Genomic DNA, 23736 nt, shown 5'->3' with positions numbered 1-23736 from the left:
CTCAGCTGCAGTGCATGGCTACCGACGGCGGACAGCGAACCGCGGCTCTGCCATGCTCGCATCGCAGCTGGTGGCGCCGCAAATATCGGCATGTTTTCATCATCATGTGAAATTATTGCGAGGAGAGGGTAAAGCAGCAACGACGGTAACAAAAAATTGCTGCTTGGGAGCGTTGGCGGTTCGTTCTGAAGCGCCGTCTGCTACAGATTCGAAGTGAACTAGAAAAGGCCTAGCGACGATATCGGTGGCGAGTGATTAGCAGCGGTGAAGCTGCCGGCGACGCCAGAGCGTAGCCGCGACCACTCCTCTGTCGCCGAGTGGTCACGTCGCTGTGCCGCAGGGAAATCCTTTGTGCCGTGTGAGAGGCAGATCTCGCCGTCGGCCGGCGGTCCGTGAACTACAGACCGACAGCAGCAGTTCGCCCCGATGCGCACGTGTGCCCACTGCAGGGGTGCAACAGCTGCGCCAATTGCGCTATTTTGATACAATTTCGTATTTTTGCGCCACGCTGCGCCAAAACCGCGATATATGTTGAAATAGCGCCACGCTGCGCCAAAACGCCCAACCGGCCCCGAAATTTCTCGGTTACGGTAGTTTTAGCGGGAAATAAAGGCCGCGTTGGCAACTTGCAGCTTGACACGCCATTACAGTACCAGTAGCGCAGACGAGATCCGAAGTGCCCAGACGAGACGTTCGCGTGTTTGATGGTGGGCGCCGAAGAATATTTTCGCTGCTGGTTGCAGTGCGGCGTGTTGCATATGCAGTAAAATAACGAAAGTAACGAAAGCAGTTCGCCATTGCCGCGTTGGCTCAACAAGATCCTCGCCGTATCTGTGCACGCGGTCACGAGCGGAGCGGGTGCGAATACTCCACGGGAAACTCGCTTGTACGGTACAGCAAGCCACTCGGCACTGACGGCGTGAGCTTTGTAGGCGACGCAATGCACAAAACTAGTAAGGGTTCGGTTCCACGCGGCAACAGGCACCACGGTAATGAAACGGTGTCGATTTTCGCTGTATACCGCCGAAACGCCAAAAGATTGTCAAGCAAGGCCGCGATTTTGTAGCGATGCCTTACGACTTATTTTGTACTAGTCTTATCATCCACCGCTCACGGCCGGCTGATCCCGTTGATAACGTGAGCGGGCCGTCGCTCTGACCACTGACAAAGCGCGAAAAGGCATTATTACCGAAAAGGCATCGCTATAAAATACCAGCCTAGTCGCTGCATGTTTCGACTACCGCCTGAACGTTACCGCCAGATCGTCAGGAAAAAAAAAAAAAAGAAAGAAAGAAAGGGAATCACTCGCGAAGAAATGCATGTGTACTTTCCACGTGTTTGGCGGGAAAAGTTGCGTGCAGTGCACTGCTGGGGCACGATCGAGGTCGTTGTTCGGAGCGCGCGTTCAATTTCGCCGGGCGCGGCCTAGGTCAGCCTCTGCCCTCACCTACGCTGCTAATGTGAATTACCGTATATACTTGGGTAATGAACGCACTTTTTTTCCCCCCAGAAATCCAATGCAAAGTTGGGGGGTGCGTTTATTATGTGGGGTAAATTTTTTGGCGTTTTATGAGTAAGTGTTCCTTGTGAAACTGCTCCAAATTTGTGATTTAGTGCTCCAAAACGGTGTTTTCTTTTCCCCGTAGCCTGCTCCAAATTGGGATTTTCTTGCTCCTAAAATTGCTCCAAATCCTATTTTGGCTGTTGCGCCACTGAATTATTTGTGCATAAAGCTGTGTTCCGCTGTATTGACTGTTTGAGACCATATGGTGCTTAGATGTACAGGGGTCGTCAAGTCTCCAAGCCACAGCTTGCGTGGACGCGTTGACTTCGTGCCCTGTGGCGTGTCATGTCATGTAAGTGCCCCAAGGCTTCTTGAAGAGGGTAAGGGAGCCTGTTTATTGCCACCCACAGCTTCCGACGGCCAAAATTACTCCAGGGGCCACGCCACTTACTTGAGAGTGAACGTGTTCACGCTAGCTGTGGCCTGTAAACGTTTGACGACCCCTGTACATTTGAGACTGCGCCAGAAGTGCTCATCTCTGCACCAAACATTTTTTTTCCTGCGCCAAGATCTGTGCCAAAAGGTAAAATAGCTGTTTCACAACTGTAATACCCTGTAATATGTAATGATCAGATTCTGGTATTAATTTATTAATGTTGATGAGTTGCGTGTGATTAAGTGCTGGATTGCCTCAACATTTTCTTGTAAAGATGTCACCTCACACATTGCTGTTCTGCGGAATTACAGAGGCTGCGCCAGACAAGTTCAATGTAGGTTACCTGGAGGGGCCATTTCGTGTTGGCACACCTTTCCAGATCCCTCTAGACTTTCTTGACAAGTATGGGAACTCAACCAAGCCATCTTCGGACCTCAAACCGGAGCTCAAGGCCAAGTAAGCTGTTCAGTGACTTTTCTTACTTCCACATTCATTTGCCATTTTCCTGGGAGGGATTTTGGTATGAGTTAAAGGGTCCATGAAACGAACAAATTTTGTAGATGTATAGGGTACAGCTACAGTAAAACATTTGTGCCGCAATTTAAGCGCAATTTAAGCGCAATTTAAGCGAAGCGTCTCATATTAAGAGAGCCACCTTCCTCCCTAGCCATGCATTTTATCCTCAGCTTGTTCGCCGAGTGATCGGGGCTAAGCTCTACCTTCATTGGCTCTGCGTCATGATGTGACGCTGTGTCATCTACTTCCGGTTGTCTTGGAGCCAGCATGCGAAGCCTCTCCAACCTCTCCTCCAGACGCCTGGCTGTCGGTCCCCAGTGATAGCTATCAAAGCCGCATACGTTGCTAGCGTTCTGTTACAGTGCCGAGCGTGTCCGGTATTCCAGTAACCGTAGGTGAGCTCGGCATTTTGACGGATGGGCAGAGGCATAAGCTAAAGCCCCTCCAAACTACTACCGCTGTGATAAAGGGACATTAGTGTAAACGAGAGCGGCTCGAGCGGTCTGCACGATGCAGTCACCCTGTGGTACAGAGCTTAACCAGCCAAACACAGACCTACTATTACTGACAGTCTAGGGGGTTCCAGCAATTCCTACTTTTTAAACATTTAAAAAGACGTGTTCGTGATTACTTTCCTGCCGAAAATTGCCACCCGCAGCAAAGCAGAATACACTTGGTTACTGCTACATACCTGCCAAGCCTCCCACATTAGGACCATTTCTTCCGGTTGTACGGTTGACGGGAAAATCTCCCGGAAATTGCAGTTGTGTCCTATTTCTGTCCGCGTCCAGCGCTTTGTCAGGCCACATTGGCAAAAAGAATGCAACCCAATCCAATCAAGTTGGAAGTTCATCGCGCAGAACATAGTCAAGAAAGTAATAGGGAAACCCTTTACATGCGCTATTGTGTTAACCACAGAGCTGCTTCTTACAGTGATGGGCTTGTTGGGTGCCCTAGTGGCCCTAGTCTAATTAAGCTAGGAAGCAAATGCTGCGTTCCGTAACTAGCAACACTAGACTCTCCATCCTCCTTGGCGTCAGCCGCTCTGGCATTGCGTAGGCCTACGGTCATTCACGGCTTTAAAAGCAAGGAGCGCTAGCGCAAAGAGTACCTTTAAGTATTTTTAATGTAGTGCTCAGCCGAAGTGACGCTGGGTATTTCGTTGATACCACAGAGCATGCAGAGTGCGAGGAGCAATTTAAGATTGGGAAAATTATGAGGACGCAGTGCCGCTCGTCCATGTTTCGCTCGTCTAAGACGCTGGGAAACGTCATCCTCGCAAATTGTGAGAGAAATGGAATTTCTTACAATCAAACATCATCTGAAGAATTTTTGCACACCCGCCGTGGTTGCTAATTGGCTTTGGCATTGCGCTGCTAAGCACAAGTTCGCGAGATCAAATCTCGGCCACGGTGGCTGCACTTAGTTTGGGGGGGGGGAGTAACCGACTGACCTCCCCCCCCCAACTGTCGAAAGATCTCCCAGATTTTGTTTCTTCGAACTTGGCAGGTATGCTGCTATATTAGCTCTTTGTTTGTCTGTTTGGGCGCTGTGCCACTAGGTGGCTGCACCGTGCAGGCTGATCACGTTTGCCCTCTCAACTAGTAAAATTTCCAATCTGCTTGCGCTTGCGTTTACCCAAGTACTGCACACACTAAAACTGTATTGTGGTTGTAATTTTCTGGCGAGAAATGACGGCCGAAAATGCGCAGATGCTGGCACTGATCGGATACCGGCAGCCTTATGCACTGCAGCCACTCTGCTCTCATGTTGTGTTGCAGAGGGACACAATGTCGCAGCTTGACATGTCGCCGTTCGCTAGATTTCCAGCCCACAACTTAACAAAGGCTATTCATAGTGCTAGAGAAAAGAAAGCTCAAGATCAACACTGACCGCGCAGCTCGCGTCAACATGGAGATTGTTGTAACACAAGCAGACAACACTTGCTGTGTGCTGAAAGTGCTTGAGTGTAGTGATAAATATTCGTGTATTCTTTTTCGGTTACCTTTTTTTTTTATAGAAACAAGTTAACCAACATTCCAACTACAGTCGAATCCCGCTACAACGAAATTCACGGGACACGCGAAAAATTTAGTTATGGCGGAACTTCGTTGACGGGAAATTAGTATGTATTAGAGTGTACTAGAATACGGATGAGTGGGACGAGCAGCTGGGGCAGCGCATGCCTTTGCACTGAGGCGCCCGACGTGGAAAAATACTGTGGCGGCGCTGCCATCGAAGTGGATTGGGACGCATCAAGGTCGCGCCGTTGGAAACTGCTGGCGATGCTGCTCGGCAGGGTCTTTCGTACTACTCCGCGCGCTGGTATTTGCATTCAGACCGCTAAAATGGTGCGCATAATTGCATTTGACATGTATTTGTGCCTTAAGCCCAAACCGCATGAGAGTGATTTTGTGCGCGACGGCGATGAGCGACGAAACGGGCCGTCGCGCGAACAGTTCGCTCAGTTCTAGAAATCTAGAATGCGTCGCTTGTTGCCCAGAAGTGCTATGAGCGACTAGCCAATAGCGCGAAGCCGGAACTGGATATACATCAGTCAAGCACTACTGATTGTAGCGCGTAACGAGCAAACGACTAGATTTTGATAAGCGCAAGGATAATAACGTAGTGCAAGACCTTTAGAAATATTTATGCTGCTCTTTACACTAAAACACATCAACTTAAATTAATAAAGCAAGTGTCACGCCAGTTTCGGCGAGTATTTGCTGCCCTCATACCGGCAACACAGGGGAGACGTCGCTCAAAGTCGTCGCTCGCATGCGGTACAACTTGTAGGCGACGAGCGACAGCGATCTCCGTCGTGTCGCTAGTTGCTGTCGCGTGCAAGATCGCATGCATGCGGTTTATACTTGAAGAATAAATTCCTTTCTTTCTCTTCTTTATTTTATTTTATTTCTTAATGCCGCTCCGTGATTGCGTGTGCATTGCGGCCGCAGTGCTGGCTTTCATTCTACCATGTTATTGTACGGTTCCCTTTGGAGCACAAATATTTTTTTGTCGTTCTTCAAACAGCATGTATCCCATGTGTGTATTGTTGCGCGTATTGTTTTCTATCAGTAGGTCTTGCGAAACGCAGACGAAGAAACATATGTAACCTTCCTGCTTGCCGCTTCAAACAAGTAAAGAATATCTGCCCCATCCGGCGCCTTGTACTCAGATTTACGGGAAGCATTGTTATAGATGCACAACATTCCATTCAAGTTTCCGCCTTCCTCGCGTAACAGAAGGCGGAGTAATTGGTACGGGGCCATTTATTGTGGTCGGACCTCGAGCGCCGAAAACGGTTTTAGTTAGTCATTTTATATGCTAATCTTTGTCCGTAAGCCGTTCGTGGAATTTTGTTTCTAGTCGATACTTCAAACTTCAAAAAAACAAGATCCTTCAAAATAACATACCCGAGTGGTAGCCTAATTATTGGCTATATAGTGTATATGGCATTGCGCTACTAAACTGGAGCTCACAGGTTCAATCCAGGTCGCGGAATTCGATGGGAACGCAATGGAAAAAGACTCGTGTACTTCTATTTAGGTGCACGTTAAAGAACCCCAGGTGGTGAAAACTAAACCCAGTGCCTCATAATCATATCGTGGTTTTGCCACGTAAAACCGAAGAATGTGTTTAAATAAAAAAAATAAATAAAGGAAAGCAGGTGGCTGCATTCTTAGACTTTCTTCTACGGGTGTAAGCAAAATAAATTATTCTCAAGTCTGAATTCCGAGAAAAACTGGTTACGCTTATCATATTTTTCATACATAAATGTAATGCCGTTCCCAAATGTATGACCGCTGAATTGAGCAGCTTGTATATTATAAACGGCTGCCTTCAGTTATCCGGTGCTAATCATAACGACCATAATGAAACATAGGAACGGCATGTCTCGCATACACGTAGAGATATGTGCAGATCTGCTGCGTTCTTTGAAGAAGAATAGTGTGGTACCACATAATGGACCCAGTTTTAATGGGTTGACAACATGGTGAGACTGTCAAAAAATTTTTTCCTTGGTTGAATCAAGTTAGCAGATATACAGGCTGCCCCAAAACAGGGCGTTTATATTGAATGACAGCTAGGAACTTGTTAAGCAGGACTTATTAACACCCGTGCGTTAATTCTCTCAGGAACTGAGCCTCTGCGCAATAGCCACGACTCTCTGGCAGTACAATCATTCGGACTCAGTCCTCACTTGCATTGGTCGCTCACCTTTGAGACTTCAATAGTGCTGTTACATTCGAATGGAAACGACTATTCGGTGTCATGCGTACAGTATATCAATTAACTTGCATATATATATATATATATATATATATATATATATAAGATGGTTTTGCCTGCTATGAATATTATTTCTGTGAATGAGAGCTTTATGTGCAGTATTCACTAATGAGTGTGTTTGTTACTGCAAACACATCGCTTATTCCGGTCGGGAGTTCTGACTTTTTCAATTCGTGCATTTAGAATATTTCTTATTTTTTCCCTTAAATATATATTGTGAATATACATGTCTATGTACCCTTCGCTTTAATTACCTAGAAATACGTTGATCATTCTTCGTGCCATGCAGTTAATAAACCAGTTTTTTTTTTCACTCTAATATTGTTGTCTTCGATCATTGTCCCTGATAAATATCCACCAACAAGAAGCGCGCATAAAATGACACGATACCAATAATAAAATTTTCGTACGTAGCCATCATGTTGCAGAGATACCAGTTACTTTTAGACGACAGTGGTAAAAACGGCAGTTTACCTGGCCACAACTATTAAAAAAAATTCATTTGGTACTGGCTGTCAAGTCATGGGTGCACCAAGGAAATTAAACAAAAAAAAAAAAGTACTGCACAGACGTTCTGCCACGGACCCGAGCACACGAGGGTTGGACTCTCCCGCCTGTAGCCGTGTGCGGCTTAGCCGTGTCTGGGGAAAGGGGGATCCTGGGGTTGAGCCAATGCCGGGTGTTTGGACCTTTAAGGCCCTCCGGCCGAGGCAACACACCTCTTCGGCCTCTGCTTCACATAGACGGCACCTCCAGACTGACCCAGCTGGAGGAAATCGGCAGTCGCCTTTTCCTGTCCCTCTCTTCAATCTTTTGCCTTTCTCTCTCACTTTTCCAACTGTCTTGTCTTCTAGTCACTTCTTCTAACTTCCGAATTCCTGGGTGGCAAGGGTTAACCTGGTGTATCTATCCAACCTTGGGTATTTTATATGAGGTTATAGCGCGATGCATGGCTGGCGTCTGCAAGTATTCTAACCTTGTAGCATCCCCTTGTTGGGCTCGGTGGTGGGTGGCTACCATCGCCACCGAATTTTCCATTTTTACATGGCAAGTGCTTTTCCCGCACTACCTGATCGCTCCCTGAAAGGGGGGCGCACCGATGAAAGTTTTAATTTCTTTATGAAACCGCAACAGTCTTTTCCGAAGTACCACGTTGTACACAGCAAGCATGAAACTAGGACAGTCCGAATGATCTCGCCATTTGTTGTAGCCAAATGTCTCACTGAAGCAATAGGCCCAGGTTATAAAGTAACGAAGATGGGAAGCGGCGATTTTCTTCTCGAAGTTGCGGCAAACCACAGTACGACAAGCTTTCGAAACTTGTGGCGTTTGGAGACATCCCCGTGACTGTGGGCCCCCACAGGTCGATGAACACAGTGCGTGGTGTCGTCTCGGAAGATCATCTCCTTGAACTGAGTGAAAGCGAACTACTTGAAGGATGGCAAGACCAGAACGTAGTCAAGGTTCAGAGGATAACATTAAGGCGAGATGACAAGCAAATACCTACCAAGCATATTATCATTACTTTCGGAACTAGCAATCTACCAGAATCAATTGAAACCGGCAACTGCAAGCTTCGTGTCAGGCCATACATCCAAAATCCGCGTCGATGCTTCAAGTGTCAGCGTTTTGGGCATGGGTCGCAAAACTGCCGAGGATGCGCTACTTGTGCTAAGTGTAGTTCAAATGAACATGCTTCTGACATCTGCACTTCAGCAACCAGCTGTGCCAACTGTGAAGGAGATCACCCAGCCTACTCGCGATCGTGCCCCTCCTGGAAAAAAGAGAAACAAATTATAGAACTGAAAGTCAAACTAAACCTATCTTTCCCAGAGGCACGTAAGCGTTTCTATCTCCACAACCAGTCGAGTCCTTCATACACTGATGTGGCGCGCCGGGGGGCAGCACCACATCATTCGGCAGCCGCCCAAGTCACACGGAGTGTGACGGCGGTCACGCCATCAGCCCCCCCCCTCGGCTGGAGCAGCCAGCGCTGTTCCACCCCCTGCCACGGAAGGGCCAGCAGACCCGCGGGCTTGCTGGACCCAGGGCCACTGCCCGTGCAGATAGGTCCGAAACCCCCGTGAATGTCCCCGTTGAGCGGGCACTATCCACCGCCTCAGACGAGGTGATGGATATAAGCACAACATCGACGTCTGAGATGCTCAAAGAATGGCGCAGCTCCCTCGAGCGCGCCAGGAAGAAAGAAAAACTCCGCATCACGGGGCCTGGAAAGGTCTCGTGAAGTAACTTCTGTCTTCTTTGACACACAACACTAACTCCTTTTCCATTATGGATACCCAAGTATTACAAAGGAACGTGAGAGGACTTCTCCGCAATCTTGACGATGTTAAAGAACTCCCCTGAAAAATCAATCCAAAGGTGATGTGTGTACAAGAAACACACTTAAAATTAACGCAATCTTTCTAAGGCAATATGTCACTTTCCGCAAAGACCGCGACGACGCTCTCGTCTCGTCGGGGGGTGTGGTCCTTATGGTCGATAAGGGCGTTGCATGTCAGCAATTAAGCCTCCAAACGTCCCTTGAGGCAGTTGCTGTCCGAGCAGTGTTGTTTGGGAAGCTAGTCACAGTTAGCTCCATCTACATCACCCCTTCCTATCAGCTTTCCAGAACACAGTTTCAGAGCTTCATCGATGAACTTCCTCCGCCACACATAGTTGTCGGTGATCTTGACGATCATAGCCCCCTGGGGGGCTTCTCTCGTTGTGATGCGCGAGGGTGCTTTATAGAAAATTTTCTGTTTTCTTCAGGTGAATGTTTATTAAACAAGAAAGAACCTACGTACTACAGTATTATACATAACACATACTCGTCCATAGACTTAAGCATAGTGTCGAGCACACTAATGCCTTACCTGGAGTGGTCCGTTCTCAATAACCCCTATGGAAGCGACCACTTCCCAATTATGTTAAACTCAACGAAACGAGATGGAACATGGACTCGGCGAACTGGGAACTGTTCTGAGAGCTCACACACTTAGGCCGTGAAGGCCGTGATGACATTGTTGCTCTTAACATAGACGCCATAACATATATAACTGGTTTTATTATTGACGCTGCTACGAAATGTAATAAACAAACTAACGGACTGGCTAAGAAGTGCCGCATTCCTTGGTGGAACGAAGAATGTCGTAAAGCACGCAAAAATCTAAACAAAGCTTGGGCATTGCTTCACGATTCTCCTACTGCCGAAAACCTTATTAATTTCAAACGGGTTAAATCGCAAGGCAGAAGGACACGTCGACGTGCAAAGAGAGAGAGTTGGGAGAGGTACATTTCTGGTATAAATTCTTACACAGACGAGGCAAAAGTATGGAATAGGGTGAATAAATTAAAGGGTCGTGAGACGAACACGCTGCCCTTAGTGAGTACCCAAGGAGATGGCCTGGAGGATCAGGCAGATTGTCTGGGCGAACACTTTGAATATGTCTCCAGTGCATCTCATTACACACAAACATTCCTGAGGTTCAAAGAGCGCGCAGAACGACAGCTCCTTGATCAATGTTCCCGAAATCAACATTACAACTGCCCGTTTAGTTTAGTTGAACTTAAAGCTTCTCTAGCTTAGTTGCAACTGCTCGGCACCAGGTGCTGACCGTTTCATCTATCAGATGATCAAGCACCTACACCCTGAAACACAAAAGACACTCCTCCCTCTTTTTAATGTCGTGTGGGCTGCTGGTTACATTCCATCTTCTTGGAAAGAAGCTATAGTAATGCCCATTCTTAAACAGGGCAAGGACCCGTCCTTCCCTAGTAGCTACAGACCCATTGCTTTGAGAAGCTGTCTGTGCAACCTCTTCGAAAAGATGATTAACTGGCGCCTAATCTGTGTCCTAGAAAGCAACGGAATATTAGATTCCCTACCAATGTGACTTCTGAGAAGGTAGGTCGACTACAGACCAGCTTGTCCGCATTGAGCCAACCATAAGGGATGTCTTTATACACAAACAGTTTTTTTCTCTCGTATTTCTTGACTTAGAGAAAGCGTATGACACCACATGGCGCTTCGGTATTATCCGAGACCTTTCCAGCATGGGCGTCCGCGGCAACATGTTGAGTAATATTGGAAGCTAACTTTCTAACCGAACCTATCGTGCAAGGGTGGGCCAGGCCTTGTCGAGGTCTTTCACCCAGGAAACTGGTGTTCCGCAAGGCAGTGTGCTTAACTGCGCACTGTTTATTGTGAAAATGAATTCTCTAGGCACTGCTATACCACGAACGATGCTCTACTCTGTATATGTAGATGATGTGCAGATTGGTTTTAAATCGTGCAACATTGCTGTCTGCAAACGACATGTCCAGCATGGCTTAAATAAAGTGGCTAAATAGGCTGACGAAAACGGTTTCAGGTTGAGCCCACAGTAAAGCACATGCGTCCTTTTCACTAATAAGAGAGGAATAGTACCAGACCCTGCTATTGAGCTCTCTGGTACCACATTACTTGTAATTTTCTATTCAATGGTAATGATCCTCCAACTTGTGGTAGATGTGGCGAGAGGCTCACTGTCCTCCACGCCCTTCTGGAGTGTCGGGAAGCCGAGAGAGAGAGGAAGAAATCTTTTCTCTCGCATACCGCTGTTGTGTTCCTCTCCATCCCGCTATGTTTCTTGGTAAAAAAGCGCTTTTTAATACCAAAGCAGTCCTCGCTTTTTTGGACAATGTTGTCTTGCATGTTATCAGCCCAATTAAAACGTAGCACATCCTCTCTCCAGAGGATGCAGCTGTGATAGTAGTTCAGTATAGCATACGCCTCCAAGCACTTACAATTCAAGTGCTCTGTAAAGGGATTAGTGCCTTTTGAAAATTTTCGCCTCTGACATATTTTAGTATATCATCAGTCTTTCACAATGCATCTCTCGTATCCATAGCACATTTCATTAGTCATTGCCATAATCTTATTACCTATAGAGATTAGGCACTTTAGAGCGACTATATTTAGGCCCCTTTACAGCCATGCCACATCTGTTTTATCCGCACCTTATAACTCACCATTCATGTACCACTGACAAGCCATTATTATTGCCTTTGGTGCTCTTTGTTGACATCTGTCCCTTGCGCCAATAAACTCCAACGATCATCATCATCACAGACATTCTGCTAGAAAAACTGGGCGTCCGCCAGCAGACTGCGTAGTGAACGCGTGCTCGCTAGCAGACGACGCGCTTGACAAAGACAGCAAAATTGAAGACGTCGCATTGTATAATCCATGCCTCAAATATATATGTTTGTCAAAATGGTGTAAACATAAATTTGGAGTTGAAATAAAGCACTATTTTAAGAGTGTACTATGCGCGATCGGCCTTGGCGCTCGCAGAGAAAGTACGTTGAATATGCCGCAGAGCGCGTCTCCACCCCAATCCAGTTTGGTTGCAGTGCCCTCGCACAATTTTTCCACACTCGGTGCCTCAGCGGTAGAGCGCCATTCAGCCCACTCAACCATTGTCTAGTGCACTTTAGTATGTATATACGTATGCCAAACAGGAAAGTCGCGAACGAAACCGAAACCATTGTCCGGGAAATCTATAGCGTGGCAACAAAGGTTGAGACGTACTGAAGGCGGTTAATAAAGTGTCAACTTCACGAGAGAATGCATTTCGCGCCGCTGTTACAGCATTTCTCGTACATTGCGGTCGGCTCCTAACTTAACGCGTGTGCCCGGCCGATCGCGAAAAACCCATTTTGTGGCATATGCACCGCTGCATTGAAGTGGTTTGAATTATCAAAATTTCACTGCATATTTATGACAAAGTGAGCATGCTTGGCAAGCTTACGCTTACTGGAAGATTTATTTCCAGAAGTCGGTCAGCCTGGATTTCTTGCACTTTATGGCAACCAAAGTCGTTACGCGAGTCTAACAGTCCGTTAAAGGAGCCATCGCAATGTCATTGTTGAGAGCTCTGATAACTTTAATGATGAGGTCAAAAGCATCCATTACTTTCAAAGCAGTTGCCGGAGTCTTGCAGATTGTCATTTTCTCCAGACGACAAGACGTTGCCATCATGTTGAATACAGCGGCTGCTGCCTGCGGCACGGGCGCCGTATCTAGAAACCGATCTGCGACATGCACAAAGTGTGCGCCCGCATGGACCTCATCTTTAAAGCGATCTGCAATGTGGGCAAAGAGAAACTAGCGCTGATAGAGTCGTATGCGCTGTGCTTTCGACGTTTAGTTCATGTCGAAGCGAGAGGCGGCACGGAGGTCAATTCGCTCGCTGCTATTGTCGCGCCTTCTCACTATGACTTGTTGGCAGAGGGTTTCCGCGGTCATTGAGCCAAATGTGTTCATGTTTACCCCTGCCCGTGTAACACCGTGCTAGGTAATTTAGCTAGTAAGCGAATGTTTACAAGTTCATACGGCCGATAAAACTACTATCCTTAGTTCTTATAGCTTATCCTTAGTTTAGTTAGTTGCTATCCTTAGTTCTTATTACCGGGGCACTGAATGCGAGTAGTATCCGCTTGCGCAAGAGCGGACACAATTTTATCTCTTGCACCCGCTTGTCCTCACGCCTGCGGACAAGCGACTGGCGCTCCCTCCAAAGACCGTCTCGGGCCAGACCAGTGCCTAAAGTCCCTAAGCAATTATGTCCCTAGGCACCTATGAGCTCCGCGATTGCCATGACTACACGTGTTAAGCAGAAGTCACGTGACCCGCAGTGCCATGCCCCTGATGTACCTACTAGCAATCGGAAAGGCGCGTACCGGTCGCTCCGCTGGCTTGGCCACTGCCGCTGCTCTTGCTCACGCGTTGGTATGATCCGCAGCGGCGCGGCAACGTGTTCGTAACAGCCAATGTTTTTCGTATTAAGAGCAATGTATTTCGGCGGGGGAATGTTACGAATTCATGTCGCACTGAAATTCGTACCAGCTGTGATCGTATCACCGGGGCTTTCATGTATTTTGCGGGGATGCGCGACTCTCACACGTCCCCTGATGTTGTTTTCCCCGCATGGCTTTCGTCTCCTGTAATCAGGCTTTGCCGTGTAGCTTGACGGAGGTGGAGGTCGGTATGGTTACGGCGCATTGTGAGAGATGGCGCAAGTGTTGTGCTGCTAACGCCACTTAACAGCGAGGTTACTTGGGCGCTAAAGGTCGAAGGCGCTTCCTCTTCGAAGTGGGGTCGGTGAACGATGTCGATGTTCCGCGCTTGTGCCGATCCATGCTTCACGAGTCCGCCTCGCGAGGGTAGGAGCAGGGCACCGGTATGGACGAACACGGATCGTTCGCACGCGCCACCGTTCGCGTGACCGTACGTGAACGATTAGGCATTGGTGTGTAGCATGCGGGCTAGCATATTAGCTCGCTCTCCGGTCGCGGTGAGTTGGACTTCCTCGATTTGTCGCGCGCCCATGTGAATGTTCTATGGGTAGTAATTCGGCTAGTGTGCATTAGTGTATGAAAGGTGCAATAAATGCACTTTTGATTGTTTACACTACTGTGTTGTCGTTTCTTTGTCCCAAGAGCACGTGTGAGACCCCACAATTAAAAATTTTATAATGAATTACACGCTTTATCCGTAGTGCTTAAATGAGTCACTTAATTATCAGAAGGACCTACCCTAATGACTCAGTACGTTTGTACAAAATCATCAAATTCGTTTCGGGGGTCTCTTTAACGTTCATTTGCAACACTGGTTATTGTATGAATTACCTATTGAAACACCAAGGTGCCATCAACCACGCTTAAGTATATACTGCTGCGGGTAACCCACTCAGTTTTTTTTTTATTAGCAAATGTTCACTGTGTGGTTGTTTTAGCATTTGCATTCATCTCTTGCTCTGTCTAGTGGCCTGGAATTGTCCTATGATGGTGTCCAAGCCAAAGGCAACTCTCTGATTATCAAGGGCATTGTGGCCAAGGGGATTGTGGAGTCAAACTCAGGAAAGGTAAGATTCTTATTTTTTAAGGGTTACATGCATGCACTCTCGATATTCTCCATTTTTAATTTGTGTGTGCTTGTAAACAGGCTTGTTGAGTGCTAATTAGTGCTTTTGTTTTATTAAAAGAGCTTCAATCTGACGGTAAAAATTCCTGGCCTTGATGAGAACACACAGACCCTCAAGATCCGTTTGCTACCTGGTGAGTTTTACGCACAAGTGTAGATATTTAGGTTTTACACGAAAGCGTAGTAGTCTGCCGAATTGACGAGATTGTTTGTTGCCACGAGGGAAATGAGCGCCGGAGGAGGAAGGCGTCTGGAGGTGAAGAAGAGAATCGCCGCATTTGCACCCTTTCCCATTGTGCTTGGACATCGTGGTGCTTGGCGTGCAGTTTCACAGCATGTCTTCTTTGCATGTGTAGCAATATGCGTTTTGCCTGTGGCACACGAAGCGTTGCAGTGTTGATATGAATGTAGCGTCCACGAACGCGTTTACGCCCTTTTCGTTTGTGTTTCGACGCCGCGGGGCTTGCTGTGCATGTTTGCAGCATCTTCTCTCTGCATGTGTAGCAATATGCGCTTCTGTGCTGCTTTCCTTATAGCACACCAGGCGTCGTACTGTCGAGATCAATGTAGCGACCGCGTTTGTGCCCTTTCCGTTGTGTTTTGACACTGTGGTGCTTGCTCTGAATCTCCGCAGCGTCTCTTCTTTTCATGTGTAGCGATATGCGCTTTCCCCGTGGCACACGAGGCGTTACACTGTCAAGGTCAATTGAGCCACCGCGTTCGCGTCCTTTCCGCTTGTGCTTTGATGCCGCAGTGCTCGCTGTGCATGTTCGCGGCGTCCATACGCTTGCGCGTAACCCACGGTAATGACTTTTTGATGCACCTTTTGTGTGCTAGTGGTGGTATTGCTGCTATGTGAATAATGTCTGTGGCTAGCTACCACATTTCTTTTTTGTGTGTACATGTGTTTGATTTATCATCTTATCAGGGCCAGCACATGAACTGCAAGTTCTGCCTGAAGTTGAAGACCAGCTGTCATTTGAAAATGGTTCTGCACCAACTTTTGACTTAGCTGTGCTTGATATGGCAGGAAACTATACCTGCGAACCCAAGTTTGTTGTAATTTGCAAGGTAAGTCTTTTAACTCTTCGCTGGGCTAGGATGATATTAAAAGGGTTGCATGAGTACCAGTTCTATTAAGTACTTGATATGATGATCATGTGATCATAAAGGCCGATCTTGTATTTGAACTTTACAAGGTTTCAGTTGGCAGATTGTTTGTGCAGAGTGATAAATGAAAAGCATGGAAATGTGTACAAAAATTTATTCTTAATTTTGTTTTACAGTAAAACACCGCTGTTACGTTCCTGGGTGCTGCGTTTTCCAGGTTGTTGCGTCATTTTCGGCCGCTCCCAGCACAGCTCCCATAGAACTCAATGCATTGGTAACCCCGCTGTTGCGTCGCAACTGTGGAACCGTTCCCACATCATACGTTGCGAACTGCCACCCCGCGCCGGCCCAAGCGGCCATTCTGACTTTTCATGTCGCTTGGCTTGGTAGCTTGACGATGGCATTGGCCGCCCAAAGTGTCGGGGGCGACACCGATGTCGTATTTTCGGTTTCTGCCAGCAAAAGTATGGCCTTTAAGATCCATATTTGCTATCTAAAGATGGTGTCTGTGACGCGTTGTGGCCCAAAAATTAGTTTTGGCGCATAGATGTTCCGTATAAAGTCCAAGGGCGATAACGCCGTCGCCACGCGCCGTACGATGTATGTGCGAGTGAAAGCGTGCGAGGGGAGCCGACGACCGCGTCTGAATCTTGCGCGCAACAAAAAAAAAAGCAGGGAGGGAGCGCGCCTTCTTCCTTTGCGCTCGAGGCACCGGCGAGGGAGAGAGGGGTAGCGAGTGGCGTTGTACTCTAGCATCAACTGCGTACATCGCGGCGATTGCATGCGCCGTGTCTTGAAAGCGATCTGTGTTGGGGGCAGAGTCTAGGCAGTGTAGGTGAATCTTGGCTCGTAGCTTTGTGCGTGCTGTATGTTCTCGGCGCTCAGTTTGCGTTGAAGCGATAGACAACAGCATGAAGGTCACTTCACTCGCTACCGCAGCGGCACTTCCTCACGCCAGCATTTGACAGCGCGTGTCCGCGTTCATCAAGTGATGTGTTCATGTTTGCCTGTGGGCGCTGACACCATACTTGTTAATATAGTTAATAAGCGAATGTTTACAAGTTTATACGGACAATAAAACTACTATCCTTACATTGTATAGCTGTCTAATAATTTGCTATCACAATCGATGCTTCGGTATTCGGGCGAAACTGCGACTTTTTTTTCACAAGTAAGAATTAAAATAATGTGTGCAGTTCAACACTACTCTTATTTCTCAAATTTTCCTATTTCTCGGCTCTTGCGTTTCCCAGCTCTTTCGGTTTTTTTTTTTACGGTCCCGTGAACACGTATCAGCGATGTTCTACTGTATTTTCCTAAGCTTTGCAGAAGAATTAAAAAAAATGAAGAAGAGTGTCACTGTCTTATACGTGCACCACAAGTTGTCTTTATTCAAAGTGTGCACATCCTGCGGCATGTGTTCTCTCTTGGGCACACAGCAATCCATTTCTATGCTGCTTTTCTCTAAGTAACTGTACAGGGCAGCAAGTGTAAAAATTCCAAACATCCTAATGGAGCAGCAATGCCATCTGCCTACCAGAGCCAGGTGCTTATTTGCATGTAGCTTTTATAATCTGATATATTTTGGTTGACAATGAAAAAATTAGAAAGAAAAAGCATCACTACACTAGCATTTTGCTCCTTGCACGAGAAATATAACGTAAGGGTATACGTGATGGTCATATCGCGAAAATTGCTTTAAAAATTGATTTTGGGTTGGTTGAAATTGGTTTTGGCATCTGCAATGTCTAATCTGTGCTATATCAAAACGATTCAGCTGAAAACACTCTAAGTGCCCTCCCCCCCCCCTCCCCCAAATTGATTTTGCCAGTGCGGACGGCGAGAAAAGAGCTCAAAATTGAGCAAAAACACTAAAGTTTACCGAGTTGCTGCTAGTTTCTTCTGCTACCGAGTGCTGCCATCTTGGTATTATTTGAAATCTTATATTATCACCTCTCTGTTCCTACCCTTCGGCTGCCTCGGTTTCTTTTCGGTGAAGGCGAAATGCAAGAACGCCCGTGTACCATGCATTGGGTGCACGTTAAAAGAACTCTGGGTGGTTAAAATGAACCTGGAGTCCCCCACCACAGCATGCCTCATAATGATATCGTAGTTGCGACACGTAATACCTCAGAATTTAATTCCCCCCCTCGAGCCTTCTCACCTAATAGCTACATAGTGAAAGTGCAAACATAAATAAATGAGAGGTCAGTCTGATTAAGTTTGTGATGCAAGCAGCCCTCTTATTGACTCAGTGCCTCGGCACTCTGAGAGGCACTTTTCGATTGCTGTTGCTTCGGCAACTGGTGCGCCGAGCCGACACTGCCAGTGAAGTGCTCACCAGTTAGGCCTGCTTCGAAAACCTCATCGATGCACCGTTTCTTTGTTGATCGCATCGTGATGATGAGTGGGAAATCAATGCTCACTTTAAAAAGTTCCAAACTGGACTTGCATACAGAAACCAAATTGGAACCCTTATCTGATTATACAATGAGAAAGAGGTGACGCTTATCGCAAGGATCAGACTAGCCGGTGGTAGGATTGCGTGGGACTGTAAAAGCAATGTGCAGTAACTGCATTGCGCAGCCGCGCGCGCCCTATCTTGACAGTGATCTGCGTCGGGGGCAGAGTCTAGGTGTGACGATGGCTTATACCTTTGCGCGTGCTCCGTTGTCGCCGCTCAGTTAGCGTTGAAGCGATACACGGCACGAAGGTCACTTTGCTTGCTGTCTGCCGCCCTGTCTCACGCCAGCGTTTTGACAGCGAGTGTCCACGGCCATCGAGTGTGATGTGTTCAGGTTTGCCGGTGTGCGCTGACATCATGCTTGTTAATTTATATAGTTAGCGAATGTTTGCAAGTTTATACGGCCGATAAAACTATTATTCTCACTTTGTATAGCTGTCTACGCATTTGCTATCAAAATGGATGGTTCACCTTTCGGGCGAAACTGCGACTTTTTTCGATGTGGCTGCGGAAAAAAAGATCACTGAAAATTTTACCCCGCCTAATGAACGTACCCCCCAACTTCGCGCATATTTTTCGGGAAAAAAAGTGCATTCATTATGCGAGTAAATATGGTAATATTAGTATTTCTATGAAAATTTAGAATTGCCTCTTTTTAATGATTTGCAATGTGTGTGCAAAATTTCAGCAATCTCCGTCAAGGAACACAAAGGTTATCTGTGATCCCCAACTCCCCCCCCCCCCTCCCCTCCTTCAGCGGACGGTAGAAAGATATGCCAAACGAAAAAAGAAGGCAATGAAATTGCTTTAAAAAAAAAAGCGCCAGAAAAGAAAAAGCACTGCCCGGAAAAAAACACTAAATACTACAGCCGTGGTCTTTTGTAAGGTACAAAAAAAGAAAGGCAGAACTTTGAAGGCCATGTTCTCAAAATAATATTTTATGCTTTCAGTCTTGCTCATGGAGCTGATATCTCAGCAACCACCTGCTCCTTCAGCATTTCTTTGCACCGTGACATTCTTATTGTTGCCTTAAAGGGCCCTTAAACCACCTCCAATTTTTTTTAAAGATTTCAAGTAAACACGCGCAACGAGTTCAGAATGCTGTCTCACGATCAACGATGCCAAATGCTGCAGTGCTATGTGCCGTGGGCGCACCACAAAATAAAAAAAATGCCGTGCTCCTCTCCGAGCCTTTCCGGTTTCCCTAGTGGTCGATGTAACCAGGGTGCATCTAGTGATATCAACGGAGCGACGATGTCTATTGGTCGAGCAAGAACCTACGACTACCGGTTAATCTGCTAGCAGGTACGCGCGCTCCCTGCTTTTCCTCGTCGTGTTGCTGGCTTGTGCGCACTTGCGAATCAGTAATTACAGTAATTGCTCGCGTTCCAACACGATCGAGCTTAGCAGTCTGACTAGCTGCGCGAGCAGAGTGCTACAGTGTTGGCCTTTCTAGACGTGCGCGCAACATGAGGTCCATAGCGGCACGCTTTGCATGAGCCTGGGCTGGCACGGCAGCAACAGCGGGTAGCCGAGAAGTGGTGAGTTGCGACTTAGGCCCGTCCATGTTACCGGCAAGGTAACTCGCTGCACGTCATTCGCCATTCGCTGGCTGCCGTTCGGCAGTTTTGCTCACGAACTGTGAGATTTCCTTGCCGTAGAGAGGATGAGACCTGGACCCATTTGTGCGGCAGCCTCACCGCTGCTGATCACTCGACGGCGCCGATATCGTCGCTAGGCCTTCTCCGGTTCACATCAAAGCTAAAGCGGAAGGTTCTTTAGAATGAATCGCCGAGGCTCACAAGCCACTGCTGCAGTGTTTTCTTACCGTTGTTGTCGTTCTTCGCAATAATTGTACACAAAGAAGAAATACGCTGCTATTAGTGGTGCCGTCGGCTGCGATGCGAGCACAGCCCAGCTGGTCGTCTCCCGTTGGTAGCAGCTGCCGTGCACTGCAGCTGAGCTCGACAAGTATTGGAGCTTTCGTTCGTGTTCAACGTTTGACAGTGGATATCGTTTTTCATAAAATGTACAATTTATGCATCGCTTTATCTAGTGGACATTATTTTGCTTGGAACAGAAGCTGCAGCCGATATTTTCGTCGCCAGTGAAGGAGGCGCGCAGCTTCACGGTCGTTGACTGGCCCGTAAATCGTGCGTTGGGCGGTGCGCATGCTGAACTGCCGTCTACTTTGGATACCTCTTGCGCGGCAGACGTTCTACGGCACTGGAGGCCGTCAGTATATTTGCCGTTATCGTGAACGTGCCTTAACCGGAAGTGGACAGTGTTTTGAAAAGCCTGTTGGCGATGACGTATGTCATGTGACACTTGGAGGAGCACTCGGCGAGGAGGAGGGACCACTCGACTAGTAGCGAAGGAAAGAGCGAAACGAGTGAGGGCCATGTTTCGATCATCAAACGTGTGTAACTCCGCTATTACGCACCGTTTCGAAAAATTCTCGCGGCTACGTGTTCGTTGTAGACTCGTATACAACTGCAACACCAGAACTAAATTTCGACCTCTGGGTGGTTTAGGGGCCCTTTAAGTTCATTTCTCAATTTATTATGTAGCCCTTTGCATGTATGTCATTCTTTCATATTATGTGTGTATTAACAAATGTTAATGCACATCATCACATAAAAATAAATAAAATACAAGAATGGCACTGTATGTGGCCTACATATGAGAATACATACAAAATGCAACCATACTTCTCATGTATTTTGTAAGTTCTTTAATTTCCCCACAAAATTAGTGAAAGAAAGATGTAGTTCAGCAATTGATGGAGACAGGGGAGTTATACTTTGGCTAGTTCATACTATAATAATAGCAAACATATGTGCCAACTTTCATTGTAATTGGACCAGAAATAAATATGTGGATCCCACGCATGGTGGGTATCGGTGTAAGTGAATCTTTCTATGCTGTTTGCCTTGATTGACTGTAATTAGCGGTGATGTTGACGGCAAATATGAAATTTCTTCAGCATTTAGTCCATTACGAGAGTGATGAGTTGATGTTAAACATTGCCTTGCGTGCACCACTGCTGTTTTTCTGTGTAGTACACAGAATATACAGGGAGACGTGTTTGCTTGAGGAGTTGTTGCGCCCCATTGTTCATAATCTCCGAGAGGGTTGTGCATTATCGGTGCCTCACGTGGCACATCACATCGTGGCAGAAGTGTTAAACTTTAATTGAATTATGGGGCTGGGGTATTTGCCAAAACCACGATCGGATTATGAGGCACGCCATGGTGACAGACTTCGGTTTGTTTTTGACACACTGGTGTTCTTTAAATTGCACTTAAAGCTAGTAAGTACACTAGTGTTTTTGTATTTTACTGGAGTTGAAATGCGGCTAACACAGTCGGGATTGAACCCGCTATCTTGGGCAATGCTATAGCCGTCAGTGTACCACGGCGGGCATGGAAGTGTTGATTCTGTAGCGACTGCTTCCGTAGTGTCGCCTAGATCCTACAATATTTTAATGCGGCTTTGCATCTGTGCTCCCTGTGTCAGTTGTCCGCTTGACAAATTTGCATGGTGTTTATTTTTCAGAAATAGCACAAGCGTACCGTACCTACACTTTGCGCGCAACCACTGTTTTCTTGCCTTCTCGCATGTTTTCCCACTCTCGCCTTCTCCCGCTGTATGGCAACTGCGAGAGGGGCAAGGCTGTTATTCACTCGTTTTGCAACAGCGTTGGTTCTACCCATTCTCTGCCTCCTCTCCCCCCTCTGCCATTCTATCTACGTCCGCTCTGGACTTGCACATTAGTAGTAGAACCTATTCTCTGCCTCCTCTCTGCAGTTCTATCGACGTCCCCTCTAGACTTGCACGTTAGTAGAAGGGTAAGTGCTGCAGTTTCTGCAATGCTCTTGAGGGTGGTCACCAATAACTACGGCTGTCAAGAGGCTAATGTGGCGACACCGAGGGAGCTATAGAGGGCATTGCACGCATGCCACATGATGGCGAGGTCCAAACGAGTTTCTTGTGTCGACTTTCCTCTCTGCCAGGCTCCTGCCTTGTATAAACACACGCTGAACCACACCCTGATGCGGCGTGCAAGACAACAGCAGCAGCAGCGTAAAAGTTGAAGGAAGAGGCAAAGAAAGCTTCACTTTAAAAAGTTAATGTTGACCCCACGTCCTCCCTCAAACACAGGAAATTTAAGCAAAGTGAGACATGTTAGGGGATCTAATTCGCCATGCTGCGCCACTACAGAAAATGACTATTCTGACTCCCATGTGCGAATTGTGCCCCTGTGAGCTATGTTGTGGTGTGATCTAAAGTCTTTCTCTTGTCAGTTGCTGCCTACGAGCTCATTTGCCATTAACGGAGTCTGCACACTTTCTTTGCTTGTCCCCAGTTTCAGGCACCTCGTCAGACTGGCCTGCCAACCTACACGGTGGATCTGTCAAACAGCTGCAAGGGCACCATCACGGGCCCTCCTCTCACCCTGCGCCAGGTGCAGAAGGAAGAGAAGGTCACTGCCAAGTTCGAAGTTCAGGTAGGGACCTGGTTGATGCACTACTCTGCAGTTTGTTCAAAACAGCGGCGTGCCTTTGTGTTAATTGCTGAATGCCTCCCTTTGTATGTAAATTTTGCCATGTTTGCCTAATTTTACGGCACTCAACTGCATTAAGTAAACTTGGTTCGGCTCTTAAGGGTTCACGTTGAGCTATTTATAAATGTCGATCATTTCACTTTATCCTGCTTATGTAGAGATAAATAATGTGATTTGTACAAAATGTAATCTTGTTGCTTGCAAATAAGCTGTGTTTTCATTCCCTTGACCCAAGTTTGATGTCGACTTTGTATGCACTCTTTGGTGTTGAAGAATGTGCACTCACTATCCCCAGCAACCACTGAGCTGACCGGGGTGGTGGTTAGGGGGTTGGAGGGGGGAGTGTAGCGACCTCCTCCTTAGAACTTGAATTCCTTTTGTTCAGTTGGCTCAGTGTAGAACCTCTTGGAGGAGGATGAGAAATGTCACGTGATATGGTAGTGCATATCCAGCAAACTTGCAACCCAGTATTTTGTCAAAACAAAGGAACTTTCCCTAATGATTGTCCATGGGGGCTTTTTTTATTTTTGAGATGTTTTCATTGTATCAGCAGTTCAACTGCAGTGTCCACACCTGTGTGTTTTAGAGTTAGTCTTCCATAGTCCCTCCCTATATGTGTACTTGCCTGTGGCGCTTTCTCTAAATATCTTTGTTTGTGTTCTTGCAGAACAATAAGAACATAGCGCATGTGGAGCGAGTGCTGATGCTGCTTCCAAGCCATCAGGCAGCTGCACTGTATCTGTCTTGCACTGGAGAAGATGGGGATGAAATTGAACTTGAGAATGGCCGAGATCTTCCGTGGGTGGCTGGGGAGACAATCACAGGCTTGAGTAAGCACTGCTTCCTTATTCATATTAAGGAAAACATATGAACACCA

The 23736-nt window shown here is 47.0% G+C and overlaps 1 protein-coding gene across 1 annotated transcript in view; it reads left to right on the top strand.

Moving 5' to 3' along the window:
• The window catches only part of LOC119460586 (structural maintenance of chromosomes flexible hinge domain-containing protein 1), a 229955-nt gene that overhangs the window by 111380 nt on the left and 94839 nt on the right, over positions 1-23736 (top strand). Inside the window, exons 21-26 of the mRNA XM_037721595.2 lie at positions 2252-2396; positions 14560-14659; positions 14780-14852; positions 15647-15789; positions 22662-22802; positions 23527-23689. Coding sequence (XP_037577523.1) covers positions 2252-2396; positions 14560-14659; positions 14780-14852; positions 15647-15789; positions 22662-22802; positions 23527-23689 — 765 coding nt within the window. The remainder of the gene's footprint in view (positions 1-2251; positions 2397-14559; positions 14660-14779; positions 14853-15646; positions 15790-22661; positions 22803-23526; positions 23690-23736) is intronic.

The sequence above is a fragment of the Dermacentor silvarum genome, chromosome 8 (assembly GCF_013339745.2).
Source record: "Dermacentor silvarum isolate Dsil-2018 chromosome 8, BIME_Dsil_1.4, whole genome shotgun sequence".
NCBI lineage: Eukaryota > Metazoa > Arthropoda > Arachnida > Ixodida > Ixodidae > Dermacentor > Dermacentor silvarum.
Note: the sequence above shows the minus strand (reverse complement) of the source record. Positions and strands in the feature narration are given on the sequence as shown.